The sequence below is a fragment of the Corylus avellana genome, chromosome ca2 (assembly GCF_901000735.1).
Source record: "Corylus avellana chromosome ca2, CavTom2PMs-1.0".
In the NCBI taxonomy this organism is placed as follows: Eukaryota; Viridiplantae; Streptophyta; class Magnoliopsida; order Fagales; family Betulaceae; genus Corylus; species Corylus avellana.
The window spans coordinates 43,222,476-43,239,508 of NC_081542.1; the positions used below are offsets into that span (position 1 = coordinate 43,222,476).

Genomic DNA, 17,033 nt, shown 5'->3' on the forward strand with positions numbered 1-17,033 from the left:
GTGATTTAGCTTCATATAAAAAATTATGTTTGAATTTTAATGCGTGCTCTAACCTTGCCAAATTCCACATAGTTTCCATCCAAGGTTTAGATTGCTGCTTTCAAATTTTAAAAATGAATTATAAAGGGATAAAATAGCCTCAGTTCTACAAATTTCAAGAAATTTGGCAGCATTCACAATCAAATTATGTCATCCTAGTTTCTCTTCAATTTAATTTAGCACCCTACTTAAATTAACTCTCAACCAAACAGGAACATACAGAATATTTGACAACCATAAGAATTACCTAAATGAAAACTTGGTCACAGGTTCAATTCCAGCATGCAGATACGGGTTATGCCTACAATGGCCCAAGCATGAACCATCAGAGCTAAGCCAAGTACCAATAGGACAGCTACATTATGTGTTAAAACTCCGCAAACATATACAGTACAACAAAGGTGCACCCAATAAAAGATATGATTCCTATATTCAGTGCTCAAATCCTCAGCTAGGACTAGGTTGCACTTCAAAACATTAATCTCGACCCTATGATGCATGTGGAAAAGAAAGGGCAATTGAGAAATTTATGCACTTTCTGGCAGATTAGAACTTCTAAAAATACCTCATGATACAGATCCATAACTTCCACATGAAGAGATGCAGCTCTTCTGGCCTGAGTTTCCAATCTGTTTCTTTCCTGTACTAGTGACTGATATAACAAACCTTTCCGCTCTTGCTGATTTTCTGGCTTTAACCTCCCCACCCACTGTTGTGCACGTGCAATTATATTTAGATCAAAACCAATTGATTTAGCAATACTTAACGCGTTTGAATCACCAGTACTTCCCCAGAGGATCTGATAAGTAGGTTGTAAGGTTTCTAGTGAAAATTCCATGGCTGCATTCTCGAATTGACTATCCTTTTCTTTGAGGAGACTCAAATCCGCATAATGAGTGGTCACAACAGCCAAGTTAACATGGTTTTTGAGATACTGCAAGATGCTGGTAGAAAGGGCCACACCTTCTGAAGGATCAGTTCCACTACCAATTTCATCAATGAGGACAAGTGATTCTTTTGAGGCCACCTCCATCATGTTACAGATCCGCGTTATGTGGCCACTAAAAGTAGAGAGATTTTGTTCCAGAGACTAGAATAAAAAACAATAGTTAGACTAAACAAGAACAACTAAATGAACTGAGAATTTCTCCCAAAAACAAGGTAACAATTACCTGGTTATCTCCAATATCAGTTAGAACAAGATTGAACCATGGAAGCCTTGGGCAGTTCTTAGCAGGCAAAAACATGCCAGCCTTCGACATAAGAGATGCCAGGCCCAATGTTTTCATCGAAGCAGTTTTCCCACCTGTATTTGGTCCTGATATTACAACCACTCTCTTTCCACATTCAATTTTAATGTCTATTGGCACAGGAAAATTAGATACACCTTCTGACAAACTTCCAGAAGTCATTGCACCATCTCCATCACCCAACTGAATTGCATTGCCAGAGCTGGATGTCAAGACATCTGAAAAACTTCTCAGAGAGGGCTCAAGGAGCAGAGGATGTTGTATACCATCAATATCTACTGATAAAGCATAATCTGCTTCATTAGAATTTAAGGCCTCCCCCCCTGAAGTGAAAATTGGACAGACACCATTCATCCACCGAGCATAGGCAGCTCTTGCAAAAGCAAGGTCAACTTCTAAAATTCTATCCAACAAATACTTGATCTCTATTTTTGATTCCACTACTTCAGATGTAAGCAAGCTCAAAATTGCTCTCTCTTCAGCTTTCTCAGAGTTTGAAAGCCACACTTCCATGTTATTCAACTCCACTGCCTCTTTGGGTTCCATAAAGTATGTTGCACCAGAACTACTAACATTTAATATTACACCATCTGGAAGTAAGTATCGGTGGGAAGCCCTAATACCCACACACATCCTAGACCGTCGCTTGGTTATGAGAGGTCTGTCGATTGCCCCAGCCTGAAAAATCTGAGATGAGACTCCCTTCAACAGAGAATCCAGACTTTCCATGTTCCTCTTCCTTTCTAACCTGATCATCTCCAATTCTTCACTAGCCCTATCAAGGATTTTTAACAGATTGCAATCTATGCAAAATCCTATTTTACGCTCTAACTCCACTTGGAAATTGCAGTTCTTAAGTATTTGAAGCAGGGGCAAGTACCTGTTTAAATACAGTTCGAAAGATAAATTCCATTTCTTTTTTACAACATTGAAAGTTCACGAAGGCAGCTTCTACGTTTAGTTATGCAAAAGAGTAGGAAATGCAAGCACAGCACTCCATATGTGACAGTACCTTAGAAATGAATTTTTATTCTGAGACCCTTAATGTGACAGAAGAATCCATTACCATATGATAAATGCTCCTCTTCAGACTGTGTCAAGCAATAAGTACAAACTATACAGGAATGTATTAGATAAACTTGATCGCACACAGAAGCAGCCTTCAAAGCCTTGAGACACCTATTTTTGAAAAAAAAAATTTCAACTCTATTGTCTTGAACAATGTAGTAAAACAGAACCAAGAAAATCCAAAATCATGTACCATTTTTTAAAAAAGAAATGCGCTTTTAAACTGAACCATAGGCGTCTTGCATTTTTTCTGCTTTCTCTATTTCCTTTTTGAATGTTTGTTTAAAATCCTGTGCATAACAAACGTCAATGCCTTCCCTAATAATCTCCACCTAAAGGCCACCTCCCTCACCACTTCCTCCACTTCTCATCAAGCTCATATCGCTTGCCTAGCCTCCTCACGTTTGTAATTCTCTTCACAAAATTTCTCATAAATTCACTTTCACCAAATTAAGTTTCAATTCTAGGATAATTTCTCTAATCGCCATTTCTTATGCTTTCTATTTCTCTAATAAAATACCAAAGCAAAAGATCAATTCAAACAACGAAACTAACCAACAACAACAATAATACTCGTAATAATAACAACAAAGTACCTTTCAGGGCAATCTACGTTCGCAGCCAATTGCTCTAGCTTCTCGATCAATGCCTTGGCCGCCCGCAGCGTGCGCCGCATCGCGCAGAGCTCCGAAATCGTGAGCAACTCACCGGAAACAGCCGAATCCACAATCTCCGAGACGTCCTCGATCCCCGATAAATCCAACGTGCGAGAATCCATCGTCTCCGATGCTTCCACTGCCGCGGCAGTCTGATCCAGAAGCTGCTCGCTCTCCTCCCTGGTTCGGCCCAAGGGGATTTGGGCCTTTTGGATGGCGGAGAACCCCATGGGGGTCGATGTGAAGGAGGAGAGTTGCTTGCATACCAAGGGCCATTCTAGGGTTTTCAGGGTCTTGGATTGGAGTGTCCGCGAGAGGGTGAGTCGGTGTGAGTTTGACTCGGCCGAGTTGGGGGGTTTGAGGAGTGCTTTGGGGAAGAGAATTGGGGGTTTTCTAATGGAGCTGAGGAGGTTGGTGAGTTGCATTGGAGGTGTTTAAGCGAGAGAACGAGTTGACTCTGTGAGTTAGCTCGTATCATCTCCGTCTCCGACAGAGATGGCTTTGCATGGGCTTTCGAATCTTATCCATTTGAATTGTGGAGGCAAAAGAACCGCTGTCGTTTTGTAACAGAAAACGTCGGCTGTGAAAATGTTTTACCAGTATCAATTTTTTATGCGAAAATTACTAACATGTGATTTGAATTTGTATTATAAAAACGCTAATGGTGAGACAGGGTTTTATAAGTGATTAATCATTTTAAAATGATAGAGAAAATGTGGCTAACCATTTCCTTTATCGTTACAAATGATATTATAACAACTTAGTATAACCATATGGTATTAAAACACTGTATGACGCGACCCTAATGAGGATGTTAGTGATTGACGGAGGGAGATTATATATCTAAGTTCCATATTAGGAAGATAAATAGTCCATATAGAGTGAGTGGATTACAAAGGCACTAATGAACAAGTCCTACACTAGTTCCTTATTAAGTGAAAACTGAGATTTATAAGTGATTATAACAAAATGTCAAATTGATTAGTCCTTATAAAGTGATAGCGCATATATAACCAACAATTTTCATAAATCGTTACATGGCTGATATATATATATTAACAATGGTTAATCTATTGACCATTACACTAGCCATATCAACATAGTGAAATAAATGTAGAATATTGGTATGGTATATAACATTACTTTTTAGGATATAACACAAGTGAGTCGCTTAGATTTCAATTTGGCCATGTACACCAAGCAGCATCTAATTACTTAATCCCACCAGATTAAGAATTGTGCTAGCCTAGCTTATTAATGTTTGAAACAGCATCTTTAGTGCCATAGTCACATTTGTTTGTGTATAAAATTAACTTAAATTGTTGCTATTAGTCAATAAGGAGCTTATGCTAGACAAATAAACTTCTTATAGAGAAATAGGAGCGGGACTCCCTGCAATTGCTTGTCCAAATTGCAGTCAATCTAAACAAGCAATTGAGAGAGGGCCCGATGAGGTCCACCTGCCCGAACAAGTCTCAGGTGCTCCTCTCTCATGCAAATGTTGGGCAGACCGTAGTTCGGTCAATGAATTGCAACAAATCCCAATTCTGAAAAACAAGCTTCAAACGTTTTGGTACTCTCGAAAGTTGACATGCGCTCACACAAAAAAAAAAATAATAATAAATCTACTTTACAGCAATAGTGAGTTCATTACATCTAACCATAAATGTACATGTAATTTCAGAAACCTTCTTGGTAAGCAACAAACTATGCACATCCAAGCCTGAAGCTGAAATCAACGCTATTACGAACAGTGTAAAACCTCGGGTTTTCATTGGACCAAAATTGCTGACTGGAACAAATGCTGGTGGTGAATTGTATCTCTGACATTGCCCCAGCCATAACTGGTCCACCTTCAACTGAAACCATGCTAGTCAATGGGCAAGAGTCTGCAGGGAATGTCCAAAAATCAATACTAGAAGAAAGAAATGAAAAATGGCAAACCATTGGATGTTAAAATCAGTTATAATAGTTACTGATAATAAAAAATGTAAATGTGTTTAGTTACTCTTTTAGAAGTGTTCTGTGAAAAGTATTTTGTCTTTTTTTTTTAAAAAAAAAGGTGTGCTTTGTTTTGAAAACTGTGTTAGTGGTAGAGTAAAAATCTATTAGAATAATTGATATTTAAGAAGAGTTTTGGCATTTGAAAAGCAAAAACTGTTTTTGAAATTTTTACCAAACAGACCGAGACCGTTTACTTTGCGAGGATTGGAACACCACAGGCAGCAGGAGCATGCTTCCCCTCTTTGTAGACAAGGTTCCCTCTTACAAAAGTTGCCAACACCCTTCCAGATAGTTTTGTTCCCATGTAGGCTGAAATACTCTATACAAAGGACAAGGGAGCACATATTAGTGACTTCAACATACTTATCTAATAAAAAATAAAAAAATTAAATACTAAAATGGGAAGACTTCAACAATATGGATCAGGTTCACAACATGTATTTTATCATCAACTTGATGAATTAATTTCAAAATATAAGGTTTTCCTATTATAACATGTTGTTCAAAAGGATCCTCTGTTCTTCCATCAAATATTCTGCTTTTATCCATATACTCGGGTTCAAATACCCATGGATTCACTGTTTGCTTACTAGTTTCATATAATTCAGAAAACATTAGTTTTCTTGAAGCCTCTTGTTCACATCTCTCATCAAATGGTGCTATTCGATAATGTCTACCTAGCAGATCTCGTGCTAACTTGAGCGAGCATTCAAATATTTGTCCTACATTCATTCATGAAGGTACTCCTAATGGGTTGAAAACCCTATCAACAGGTGTGTGGTGGGGTGAGGATTGTAACTTTCCATGAGTTTCCCATTTCTCAATGGATCATGAAACTTTACTTATTTCTTTGTTGGGGATCGACGAATCAAATGATACTTTTTGTTCCAATTTTTGCCTCTCCTTCTCCCTCTTAATTAAACTTTTTTCTTGCCATAATGGTTTAGATGAGAAGACTTCAACAATATGGATCAAGTTCACAACAATAACTTGAGTGAAAGTTTAGAAGTTAAACATTTGGTAAGGCAAAACCCATGTAAAAATGCAAGACACAACTCAAAACAAGTGAAGTTGAGTAACAAAAGAGGAATTAGACTAAGGAAGACATACAGGATGCTTAAGGTATACAGGATAGCCATCATTGAGTTCAAACTCCACATCTGGTTCCCATATGACAATATCGGCATGGTTTCCGACAGCAATTGCACCCTGCATGATAGAATCAAAATTCACATGACATGATGCAGCAAGTAATTGTTAGGAAATAATACAAAATGATCCCTGGAACCAATTCATATGCACATACTTATTTTAATAGGCCACTGTTTTGAGCTTATCAATGCCACTTTAAGATATGGTAAGATAGTATATGACAGCTTTGAGCTACAAATTTCGCTTTATAGTGACAATGAATTGAACACCATCGCAAGATTTTATGACTTCTCCATGGTAGCTCTTTTTATCATTCATGTTGCATGGCAAAGGCTAAGAACAAAGCAGTTTTACTTCAGATATTTCTACATATTTAGATTGCATGTTTGAATCTGGAGCAGAGTGCATGATAGGAAACAAATAACCATATCACCTTAAGTTCTTGTCCGGCAAATTTGGCAGGTCTCTCACTCCACCATAAAGCTAATTGTTCCAAAGTTATCCCATATTTCCGCCCATATGACCACGTCACAGGAAGAACAAACTGTAGATGCTCGCAAAAGAATGCCAGTTAGTTCTCCAAATCGATTGCAAAAAGCAACGCGTGAGCAGACTATCAAACAATTGAACCAAGAAAGTGGCGCATACATTTCTGATTATACCATTTCCCATATATTCACCCTCACAATTCTAATGAATTAGTCTGTGCTATGCTTAGTTTGACTTGAGAATATACACACACGCATAGAGAGATGCATATATAAATATGTGCATCATGAGAATCAAGTCTTTCTATTTTGTTGTTATTCTTTATTATGGCTGCTGGGAAATACACACACACCCAAACAAAATCATATGTACATACATTTACACATACATATATCTAAGCAGTTAATTCTCATGTCTCTGTTATTTTGTTGTTATTCTGTATTTCAATCCGGTAAATTTTTTTTCATGAAACAGTTTTGTATGTAATTTATAATCAATAAAGACAAGGTTCCTCAATTATAAGTAGTAGCTTTTGCCAATAAAAAGCAAGCAAGCACATAGAGCAAGAGAATGAGGTCCAATTCTCACTAACATGAAACCTCAGCCAACAAATCCAGCTAGATACTGGACTAAATCAGTTGCATGATGAACTTGCTGAACATTTAAGATAACTACATCTTTAAGAATGTTCTATACAAATAATGGCAACTAATACTATTTTCAATCAAGTTTCATAGTACTAGGTACCAAGGAATATAATGAATTATCATTGATCCTAAACATAAACACACCAACCTGCAAAGATGATATGCCACCCCAGGCCTTCAAAAAATTACCATCATCAAGCATCTTGAGTTCTGGCAACGTCGGAGAATGATCAGAACTCAACATGTCAATATGTCCTTCCTGAAAATAGATGTAAACTAAGTAGAACCAATTGATGGTGTAGAGCAAAGCTATGGAATATAACAGCATCACAGAATAGAAAATACCAACAAAGCTTTCCACAGTTTTTCGTTATTGGCTGCATCACGAATAGGTGGAGCACACTTAAATCGAGTATCTCCATCCTGAATCTCTTCTGCTGAGAAAGCCAAATAATGGGGGCATGTTTCAACAGTTATGCTATCACCACTACTTTTTGCTTCCTGTAACAAAATACTAGCATTCTCAGTCAAAAGCAAAAAGCATTTACAGTAATTTTCTTTGCATGGGAAAAGTAGAGTTAGCTAAGGATTGGCAGGGGTGAATGGCTTTAAGAAAAATCATGTCCCCAACCTCAGATAAAATTAAGGATCCACTGAAGTAATTTGAGGTGAGGAGAGAACAGCAGTCTCAAAGACTTTGAACATACAATGTATTGCAATAAGAAGAATAAACGGTCTTCACTATACCAAAAATGTATATATTAATTAATTACCTAGATTATGTATTTACACTAAAAGCATGTATATTGAGAAGTCATCGATGTGTGGTAAGTCTATGCAAAAGTTGATGCATAAGAAGAAGGTCAATGAGAATTTGTTTCTTCATTATTATAAATTATTATGCCCCACTGGAGCTATATGCACATAAAAGGGTACCTTAATAAGATCTAAGGAAGAACTTGAATCAGACAAGTGAACAATGTGAAGTTGAGCTCCTTCTGCAAGGCCACCGGTCCTTGTTTCCTTTGTCAGAGTTACAAGCTCCCTAATAGCTGCCTCCTCCCTGATTTGAAATAAAAAAGAATATCGCAAATCATGTAAAATGGCATTGATAGAATCAAGCCAAATACAGAAGATTTTCTCCTGAAATGCTAGAGGAACCACTTTCTGATCACTTCTAGGGGAAAATAAAGTTACCAACTTTTCACAGTTTTGAAGGGCATGAAAAATTTTAGAAAGTACTTCTCCAATTTCAAAAGGTGGTCAAAACTAGAGTTCCATTGTGAAAATATGTATCTATGGTTTATATTTGTGAATCATCATGGCTAATACAATATGTGTGTGCGGGGATTTTCTAACATGATCCATGATGCCGATCCTCGAGATGCATCCACCAGGTTGATGCCAAATGCATGTAAATTAAATCACAGGGTAGGTCTGAATGGGTGATTGGCCAAACCAGTATGTATTTTAATCAGAAAGTATTTTATTTCATAAAATTGTTTCATCTTGAGGGGATCAAGTATAAATCAAGCAATAGCTGAATAGCTTGCTTATTTGTTCACAAAGTCATAAGCAATATCTTACCATGAAGGTGGCCTAGTCTGAAGATAGGTTGAGTAAGAACGAGGATCATGGCTACCATCTTTAAGTTCCAGGTGGCTTTCAGATTCTTGTTGAATCTCTGCATGTACAAGTAGTGGTCTTCTGTATTTTGCAAGTATAGACAGTCCCTCCTGAGGAACAAATAATTGCATATCTTATGCAAGTATACTAAAATACATAAGTATTGTAAGAGATAGAGACTCAATTTAGTAAAAGAAATCACATCATCCAACCCCTGAAATCATTTCTGCAAAAAGGCATTATATGAAAGCATGATTTCTATTGCAATAAAGGCAACCTAGATTATTATTCATGCAACATAAATGAAATTATTTAATTGGAAGAGAATGGGGGGGGTGGGGGGGGTACAAATTAAAATTTTTGGATATGCAGCACTATAATGAACCAAAAAGTCGTTAACAGTAACTGTAAATAAATATGTCAGCCAGATAGATTATTAATATGAGCATTTTGACTAAATATCAGGAAACATACCTTAATATGACTGGCATTTGTCATAGGAAAATCATTAATCCCCGAAGGACACATAAAAGACTACAAAAAACATAGAAAACTTTATCAGGTAATGCCCAATACTACACCTATCAGACAAAGAAAAGTTTTGAGTCATGATGGTCTAGAGACTATATGCATACTAATGCTGTCATTTTTCATCATATAATTACTTGTATTATCAAAATAGAATAATGATAATGGAATTAGAAACCTATATGATAGATATTACCACAATGTTCCAATTTTAGCCGTTAGAACCATTTTTACAAGTTGGCCAAATAGAAAGTTCCAAAGGATCAATAAATGGTTGGTACTATGCCCACAAAGCTATACTTCATATAGAAATTGGAACTAAACCCCTGAAACTTAGGCTCTGAGAATTGATGCTGGATCTTGAGTTACAGTCCTTAGCTAGACAGCACCACATCATCTATCTTAGAATGATTGATTTAGTCAACAAACTGATTAAAGAAAGAGAGAAGTGATACAATCAAACTTTAGGCATGACAATCCCCCACGACAGCCAAACTAGCCATATCATCCAAAAGTCATTTTTGGAAAATTAAGAATCAGAAGAAACAAGGAATTGGAGGTTCTGTTGTTCCAATTTGGAAATATTATCAACAGAGAAGTCTTAGTCGTTTCCACAGTTCTCAAGTGTAAGCATGTGAAGGAGATGCCTACCATGTCATTAAATGCCATGGAAGAATCATATACAGCTCTAGCAATTACACTTACGCATGAAATTTCATGAAAAGGAGCACTGGTTGAACAACATAAGTGCCAATATGGAGGTGGAGTGTGGTCATGGTGGCAGAGATGACCGTCGAGGTTTGAAACTCAGATCACATCATTAAAATAGAATGCAATTCTTCTCCTCTAAATCTTGATCTAAGAAAGCATTATCCAACCTTTTGCATGTCTTGAAATAGAGAGCAAAAGAAAAACTGAGCATAATAGTTTTGCACGTTTTTTTGTGGCTCGGAACTACTGACAGTGATCTTTTATGTACGCTAAACAGTTTCCGAGTTTGTGGGTTGTTAATGCATCAATGAAGTGAATCGATAAACTAAGAATGATCGGTGACAACTGACAACACTTTGGAAATAGTTACCTTCAAACCAAGAACACCAGCATTTAGGAGACCCTCAAGAATACTTGAGTTGAATGCATTTTCAGGAACTAAACCTCCCCAGAAACCTGTTGGTGGTATAGTTAATAGACAATAGTCCAGGAATTATCATTAGGCTAAGGAATAGTTTCAGGAGCATACCAATATCAACATAAATTCTCTCCTCTGCAGCTTCAATCTATCAAGCAGAAGCATTAAAAGACAAAATTAATAAAATTAAAAAAATAAATAAAAAAAGCCCCAGTAGTTAGTTGAAATTATCTGCAACTAGTTACTACCACATTAAAATGCATAAGTTCATTTTTAAATGAAACGAAACGGATGCATTACTACAATATAGAAAGCTCATCTGTTCATACCTTGAGTTTCAAAGTCTCTTGAGACACAGTTGAAGGAAAATTATTTAGAGGCATGTCAACCAATGTTGTTATACCACCTGTAGAAACACAGTGACACCAAATTATTGGGGTGTGGAACAAAAGAGATCAACACACATGAGTCAGAACTTCTGGTACTGCATGAGAATTATTTGACATTTAATACACAATAAAAATCAAATTGTGATATTAGATGTCAACAGGGCTATTTTGGAAAACCAGTAAATTCAGCAGAAATAATCAATTAAAAAATTTATGTCCACAGGACCTTTGAAACACAAATTTAAATGAGGGAGATTGCCACACCTGCAGCAGCTGCCTTAGTCCCTGAAGGAAATCCTTCCCATTCTGCTCTTCCAGGATCATCAAGATGTGCATGCCTGCCATGAACAAATTCAAAATGAATATATATTATATTTTATTAAAATAAAGTTATCTTTTTATACTTAAAACCAATGCTGGAATTTGCTTTGGATTAATGACAACAAGATACCAAAACGGCATATATCATGAGACTTAGAAGTTTGTAAATCAATATGTCGTGTCTTTTGCAGAACACTACACAAAATTTAGCACCAGATTTATGCAACCATTTATGCTAAATTATATACACACCATGTAGAAATAGACCACAAGGAAGAGAGACGTTTTACACAGCTTACACGTCAATCAGGCCAGGCATGACAACAGCCTCCCCATAATCAACTATATGCCCCACCTTGGAATTGCCACGCCCATCCTCTTCTTTAACAATGGATGCAATCTTCCCTCCCCTTATTTCCACTGCCCATTTATGCATTTCATTACAAAAATACATTAATTAAGCTGAAAAATGATAATCATAACAATATTTGTAGAATGATTCAACATTTAGCCTTACAATAACAACAATAAATTAGAGTCCGTTTGGTTTGCAATTTCACGACTCTGTGATTTTTAAAAACGCACCCAAATGACTACGATTTGGTTTAAAATTACACTTTTTGTCTGCGAAATCGCAATCCCAAATGCTAAACAATATAATTGTAAAGGACACAAGTAGATTATAACAAGGTTCTTATATTCTATAATCCACAATCCTCTGTTTTTTTCTTCATGGGGGATCAATTAAGAAGTAAACAAACCTGCACCAGAAATGACACCTTGTGGTGTCACAATGCGCTTGCTGGTTATCCAATAACTTTGGTGAGGAAGAAGGCTGCACTCCTTGTGAGACAACTGACATCAAATGTCAAATTCAATCAGCATAGCATTCACGTGAATAATTAAAAAGTACTCAAATGCTCCTCTGTTTTTCTGAAAATAGTAAATGAAAAACCGCTGCTTAAATCCCAGATTATTACAAGTTTACAACTTTTTGGGTTTTCAATTTTTTTTTTTTTTTGGGTGAAATGGCTTTGCTTATTTGAGATTAACAAATCCCAACACCAACAAAACAAAAGTCAACTCCATTTTCTCACAAGAAGCAATATAGCCAGACCTTGGAAGAGTTCTGGACGTAGAAGAAGAGCAAAAAAGAAGCGAGCAGTGCCAGCAGAGGTAACACCCTCCATAGCAGCACAGACGCCATTTTTCTCTCTCTCTCACACAGAGTCACAGAGACGAGGCGTCGACGAGGTTTTGTGAATTTCCAAAAGTCAAAAATTTACGTCACCCGCGGGGAACGGAGATAGTTAACGTCGATCGCCGGCCAATGACATAGCTACAGCACCGGGCATGAAGTATTTGCATACACGACTCTTTGGCTTCAGCTCCTTCTTGGTGTTATCCGCCCGTCTGGTTCTTTTCAGCCACTACTGGAAAGTGGAACCTCTGATTTGCCTGTGCAAATCTTTCTTTTCAGCCACCCTTACTAAGGTCCTCTAATCTTTTTCATTTTAATTTTCATTTTTTTTTTGTACTTACCTGCCAATTTCATGACAAATAAAGTAATAGCTAGTTATAATTAGAAGTTTTATCTACTTAATCGAATGAAACCGATTATAATTGACCTATATAATCTTATATTTATACCCTTAACTTGACACGTGACAGTAGAGTTGATAATTTTTTACAAGACCCACGAATTTGACATAAATCCAACACAAAATTAGTTGATTATAGTTGACGGGCCTTACATCTTTAATTAAATAGTTCGAGTTATAGTTTTTTTTTTTCTTTTCTTTTTGACATGTCCAGGAAAAGGGAGGGGAGAGTCGAACTAGTGACCTCCATTTTATGAAATGTAGTCCACAGTATAGACTATAGTCTTATACTTATGTCTTAACATAAAAAAACAAATTCAAACCCAATATGCGAAGAAGAAAAATAAAAATAAACCAAGAAAAAAAAGTAAAAAAATAAAATAAAATAAAAATAAACCCACAAGCATGGCCGTGGGTCTCCTTAAAAAAAAATTGGAGAAATTTCACTTTGACCCCCTGAACTTTCACCTGATTTTATAAACTCTCGTTGAGCTTTCAAATCTCTCACTTCAGACCCTTGAACTTTGAACTACTCTTAATTACGATTATTTCGTCAATTTTAGCCGTTAAAATTACAAAAAAAAAGACCAAAATATCTCTAATTTTTTTTTTTTTTTTAATAAAAAAACTTTTCGAAGTAGGAATTTTATACAAAAGTTAGGGGTATAGATGTCATGTAATGTTTAAAATCTGATGGAGGGGTCTACATTGAAAGAAATTCAAAGTTTATGAGTCTAAAGTGAGAGATTTAAAAGTTCAAAAAAAAAGTTTGTAAAATTGAACGAAAGAAAAGGAGGTTCACTTCACTTGTCAAGGAATGGAACAAGGCCAGATCACATGGATTCGTTGAGGGCCCTGCCAAATGCCAGTCAGTGAAACTCACCCAAATTGAGAAAGAGCACACAACAGAGAGAGAAAAATGTACAGTCAGACCGACTCAGACAGCACTCTATCAGTCCTAATGATAAGGTTTTCTACTTAAAAATATTTTTTTAAGAAAAAAAATCATGGAATTTACGTAAAAATCAAACCCATTTAAATAATTAATCTTGTTGGCAAGTAATCTATTGCTATATGATTGGTTGGTAGGACACGATTGGAATCTGAATCAAACAAAAACCACTACATGAATATTCATAATGCACTGAATGGTGTGTTAAAAGGGAAGAGAGAGATAGAGTGCTTTGCTGTCAAATTGTAATGGTTCAATTTTGGATTTAAACTTTTACCCCAAAATGATTTAGTTTTATTTTCGAATTAGAGATATGATTTACTCCAACTGATATGATATTATAATAGAGAAATGTTATGGATCAATAAATTTTTTATATTTGGTTCATTTTTTCCTATAAATACAATAAATTAACCATTAAATATATAGAGTCAATTATTGACCCATAATATTTCTCATTATAATATCTATGTAGATTTAGATTTTGGTATGGTTTGATCAGTGATGGGCTACCTGCAAATTAGTAAGACTTTTAATCCAGCGGTCTTAAATTAACATTCTTATTTGGAGTGAGAATATAACAATCAAATAAGGTTTTTGAGAGGCCCCCAATTCCTTTTGCCTGATGTGTTGTGTCCCTTTTAAAGGGTTTTATGTAACATGTAGATGTAGATTTTGGTATGGTTTGATTGGTGATGGGTTACCTGCAAATTAGTTAGACTTTTAATCCATCAGTCTTAAATTAACATTCTTATTTAGAGTGAGAATATAATAATCAACTAGGGTTTTTGAGAAGCCCCCAATTCCCTTCTCCTGTTGCGTTGTATCCCTTTTAAAGGGTTTTATGTAACCGCTTTCGTTATTGATGCTCAGGTTTATGTGGTTAACTAAGTATCCAAGATATTTGGTTTCCAATATAGGATACATTTCCCTCTTTAAAGGGGATTCGATGGATATAGTTGTTATTCATTTAGCATCTTATTCCAATAAAATTGCTTTGAGTAGGCTGGATTTATTCCCAACAATCTCGAATATAATTAGTTAAAATATTAATTATTAAATTTATTATTTTTTTATCGGCATAAACTTTTAGGATGAGCCACAATTTAACATAATATTAGAGACTAAAAAATTCAAATAATATTTTCGTTATTCACCTTTATTTTAATTAAATATTATTGTTCCAACATTTTAAAATAGAGTTTTTGAAATTCAGCAAAGGACTGCTGCAAGTGTGACTTGTTGAGCATGATGCATTAAATACCCCCATAATTTCTTCCAAACAATAATTCAAACTCAATAATATTTTTGTTGACCAAGACTTATTGGCATTAATAATTTAATATGCACAATTAGTCCAATATTTACAGCCCCTTCACATCCTGTTTAGACTATTTTAGGTCAGTTTGAATCATTTTTGGAACAAATCTCTTCACATGTGTTTTTAACTTTCGGGAAAATTACAGTTTGCCCATCAAAGTTGACAGCGTTTTTCAATTCGAACACCAAAGTTTCAATTTTTACAATTCACCCTCACAAAGTTCTAATTTTTTTCAATTCGATCAATATTATCTCAAAATTTCCTTATTGCCCCTAATTTTTTTTTTTTTTTATGAAAAAATAAATAAATTTGGGGCTACAAAAATGGCCAAAGGAGTGGCTATGGCCACCCTGAATTTTTTTAAAATTTTTTTATAAAAAATAAAAATAAATAAAAATTAGGGGCAATATGAGAAGTTTTGGATACAATTGATCAAATTGCAAAAATTTGAAACTTTTGGGGTGTAAATTGCAAAAATTAAAACTTTAGTATTCGAATTGAAAAACGTTATCAACTTTAAGAGGATAAACAATAATTTTCCCTTAACTTTCTATAAGATGGATTTTGCATACTTTCTATGGTGTATCGGTTTTTTCTTTTTTGATGTTGCCCGGTAAATTCGTATTGCATGCCAATGCGACATGCGGCCAGTGCTACGTACTGGGTGACACCACTAGCATGATTTAGTTTGATTTTCGACTAAAACACATAACAATGGGTTTAGAAATGTTTCATATTTCTTGAAAAATTAGTTGAGTTGTAAAAATTATTTGGACATATAACAACATGGGATCATAACATATATATATATATATATATATATATATTAAATTTAATACATGTGACTTTATGTTTGGAATCTACATTTACAATGAAATAGATTCCCGTTTGTTTATAGAGATTTGGGCTGGGAGCAAAATTGGGTGCCTTGATTTTTTTTTTAAAAAAAAACATGGGATTTGAGCACGCACGTGCAAGTTGGTTCTTGTGGCCGACATGGTATGGAGATTGGAGAAGTGGTGCTAGCAAGAAAGTGCCCTTGAAACCACATTTTTAATTTTTTATTGTTTAAATTCAATACTAATGGCCAATTTATATGGAATAGAATCATCTTTAGTTTATTTATTCAATTAGTTATATTTAAAGGGTATTTTTGTTTTTTCATTTTTTAAATAAGACAAAAATATCACTCTGTTATAACTAGCTGAATATTCTCCAATTCAAATAAACTGAAAAGGATCCTATTGTTATACAAATAGGGGTAAGTACAGAAAACGAAAATGCTCCTAAGGTGTGTTACAACGTCACTTTCCTTAAAAAAATATTTGCCCCCACCAGAATTGGTATGCAACAGGGTTTACAGCAAATTTTTCTCCAGGATACAATGGAGCCCAGAAACCTCTGTATTTTTAACTGCGTTATGCACAAACGAAATTAAAACCCGAAAATACCCTTAGACTTTCTATTCTAATCAGAGACAAAAAATAAAAGGATAATGCTTATTTTTAAAATTCAAAACAAAGGTATTAAAGAGAATTGAATTGTCATAGATAATTATCCATTATCAGATAATTTCGAATTTCAAAATAAAACTGCAATTTTGAATTTCGAAGATAAAACTGCTGTTTTGAATTTCGAAAATAAAACTGCTGTTTTGAATTTCGAAATATAAACTGCTGTAAACTGTTAATCCAATTGGCACTTAAATCTGACCGTTAGATTAAATAATTATTTAATCTCAATCGTTAGATCAACAATCCAGTAGATCTAACCATTGCATCTACTTAAGAAGCATCCTACGGTTTAGATCAAACCTCTAGATCGAACGATCTTGACCGTCCAAAAATGAATGGTCATGATC

The 17,033-nt window shown here is 35.2% G+C and overlaps 3 protein-coding genes across 4 annotated transcripts in view; all 3 read right to left on the reverse strand.

The window, feature by feature from the left end:
- Window positions 1-323, reverse strand: part of LOC132169857 (uncharacterized) — a 1,221-nt gene extending 898 nt beyond the window's left edge. Inside the window, exons 1-2 of the mRNA XM_059580808.1 lie at window positions 307-323; window positions 54-145 (exon numbers count right to left, since the gene is read on the reverse strand). Of these exons, the coding sequence (XP_059436791.1) occupies window positions 54-145; window positions 307-323 (109 nt within the window). The remainder of the gene's footprint in view (window positions 1-53; window positions 146-306) is intronic.
- LOC132169116 (uncharacterized) lies at window positions 7-3,526 on the reverse strand. The gene is made up of 4 exons (XM_059580200.1): window positions 2,954-3,526; window positions 1,212-2,169; window positions 605-1,129; window positions 7-340 (listed from the first exon to the last, which is right to left on the reverse strand). Exons 1-4 carry the CDS (start codon window positions 3,436-3,438, stop codon window positions 335-337), a joined length of 1,974 nt encoding a protein of 657 aa, XP_059436183.1. The 5' UTR covers window positions 3,439-3,526; the 3' UTR covers window positions 7-334.
- Window positions 3,527-4,625: 1,099 nt separating this feature from the next.
- Window positions 4,626-12,753, reverse strand: LOC132169117 (allantoinase-like). Of its 2 annotated transcripts, none has more exons than XM_059580202.1 (16): window positions 12,416-12,753; window positions 12,060-12,153; window positions 11,598-11,718; window positions 11,242-11,315; window positions 10,918-10,994; window positions 10,700-10,736; window positions 10,541-10,626; window positions 9,406-9,465; window positions 8,893-9,041; window positions 8,242-8,368; window positions 7,651-7,806; window positions 7,454-7,564; window positions 6,603-6,713; window positions 6,128-6,226; window positions 5,212-5,336; window positions 4,626-4,902 (listed from the first exon to the last, which is right to left on the reverse strand). In XM_059580202.1, exons 1-16 carry the CDS (start codon window positions 12,503-12,505, stop codon window positions 4,884-4,886), a joined length of 1,536 nt encoding a protein of 511 aa, XP_059436185.1. In that variant the 5' UTR covers window positions 12,506-12,753; the 3' UTR covers window positions 4,626-4,883. The 2 variants fall into 2 exon arrangements, with proteins under 2 accessions (XP_059436185.1, XP_059436186.1); XM_059580203.1 differs by having other exon boundaries at window positions 5,190-5,336.
- Window positions 12,754-17,033: the final 4,280 nt, after the last annotated feature.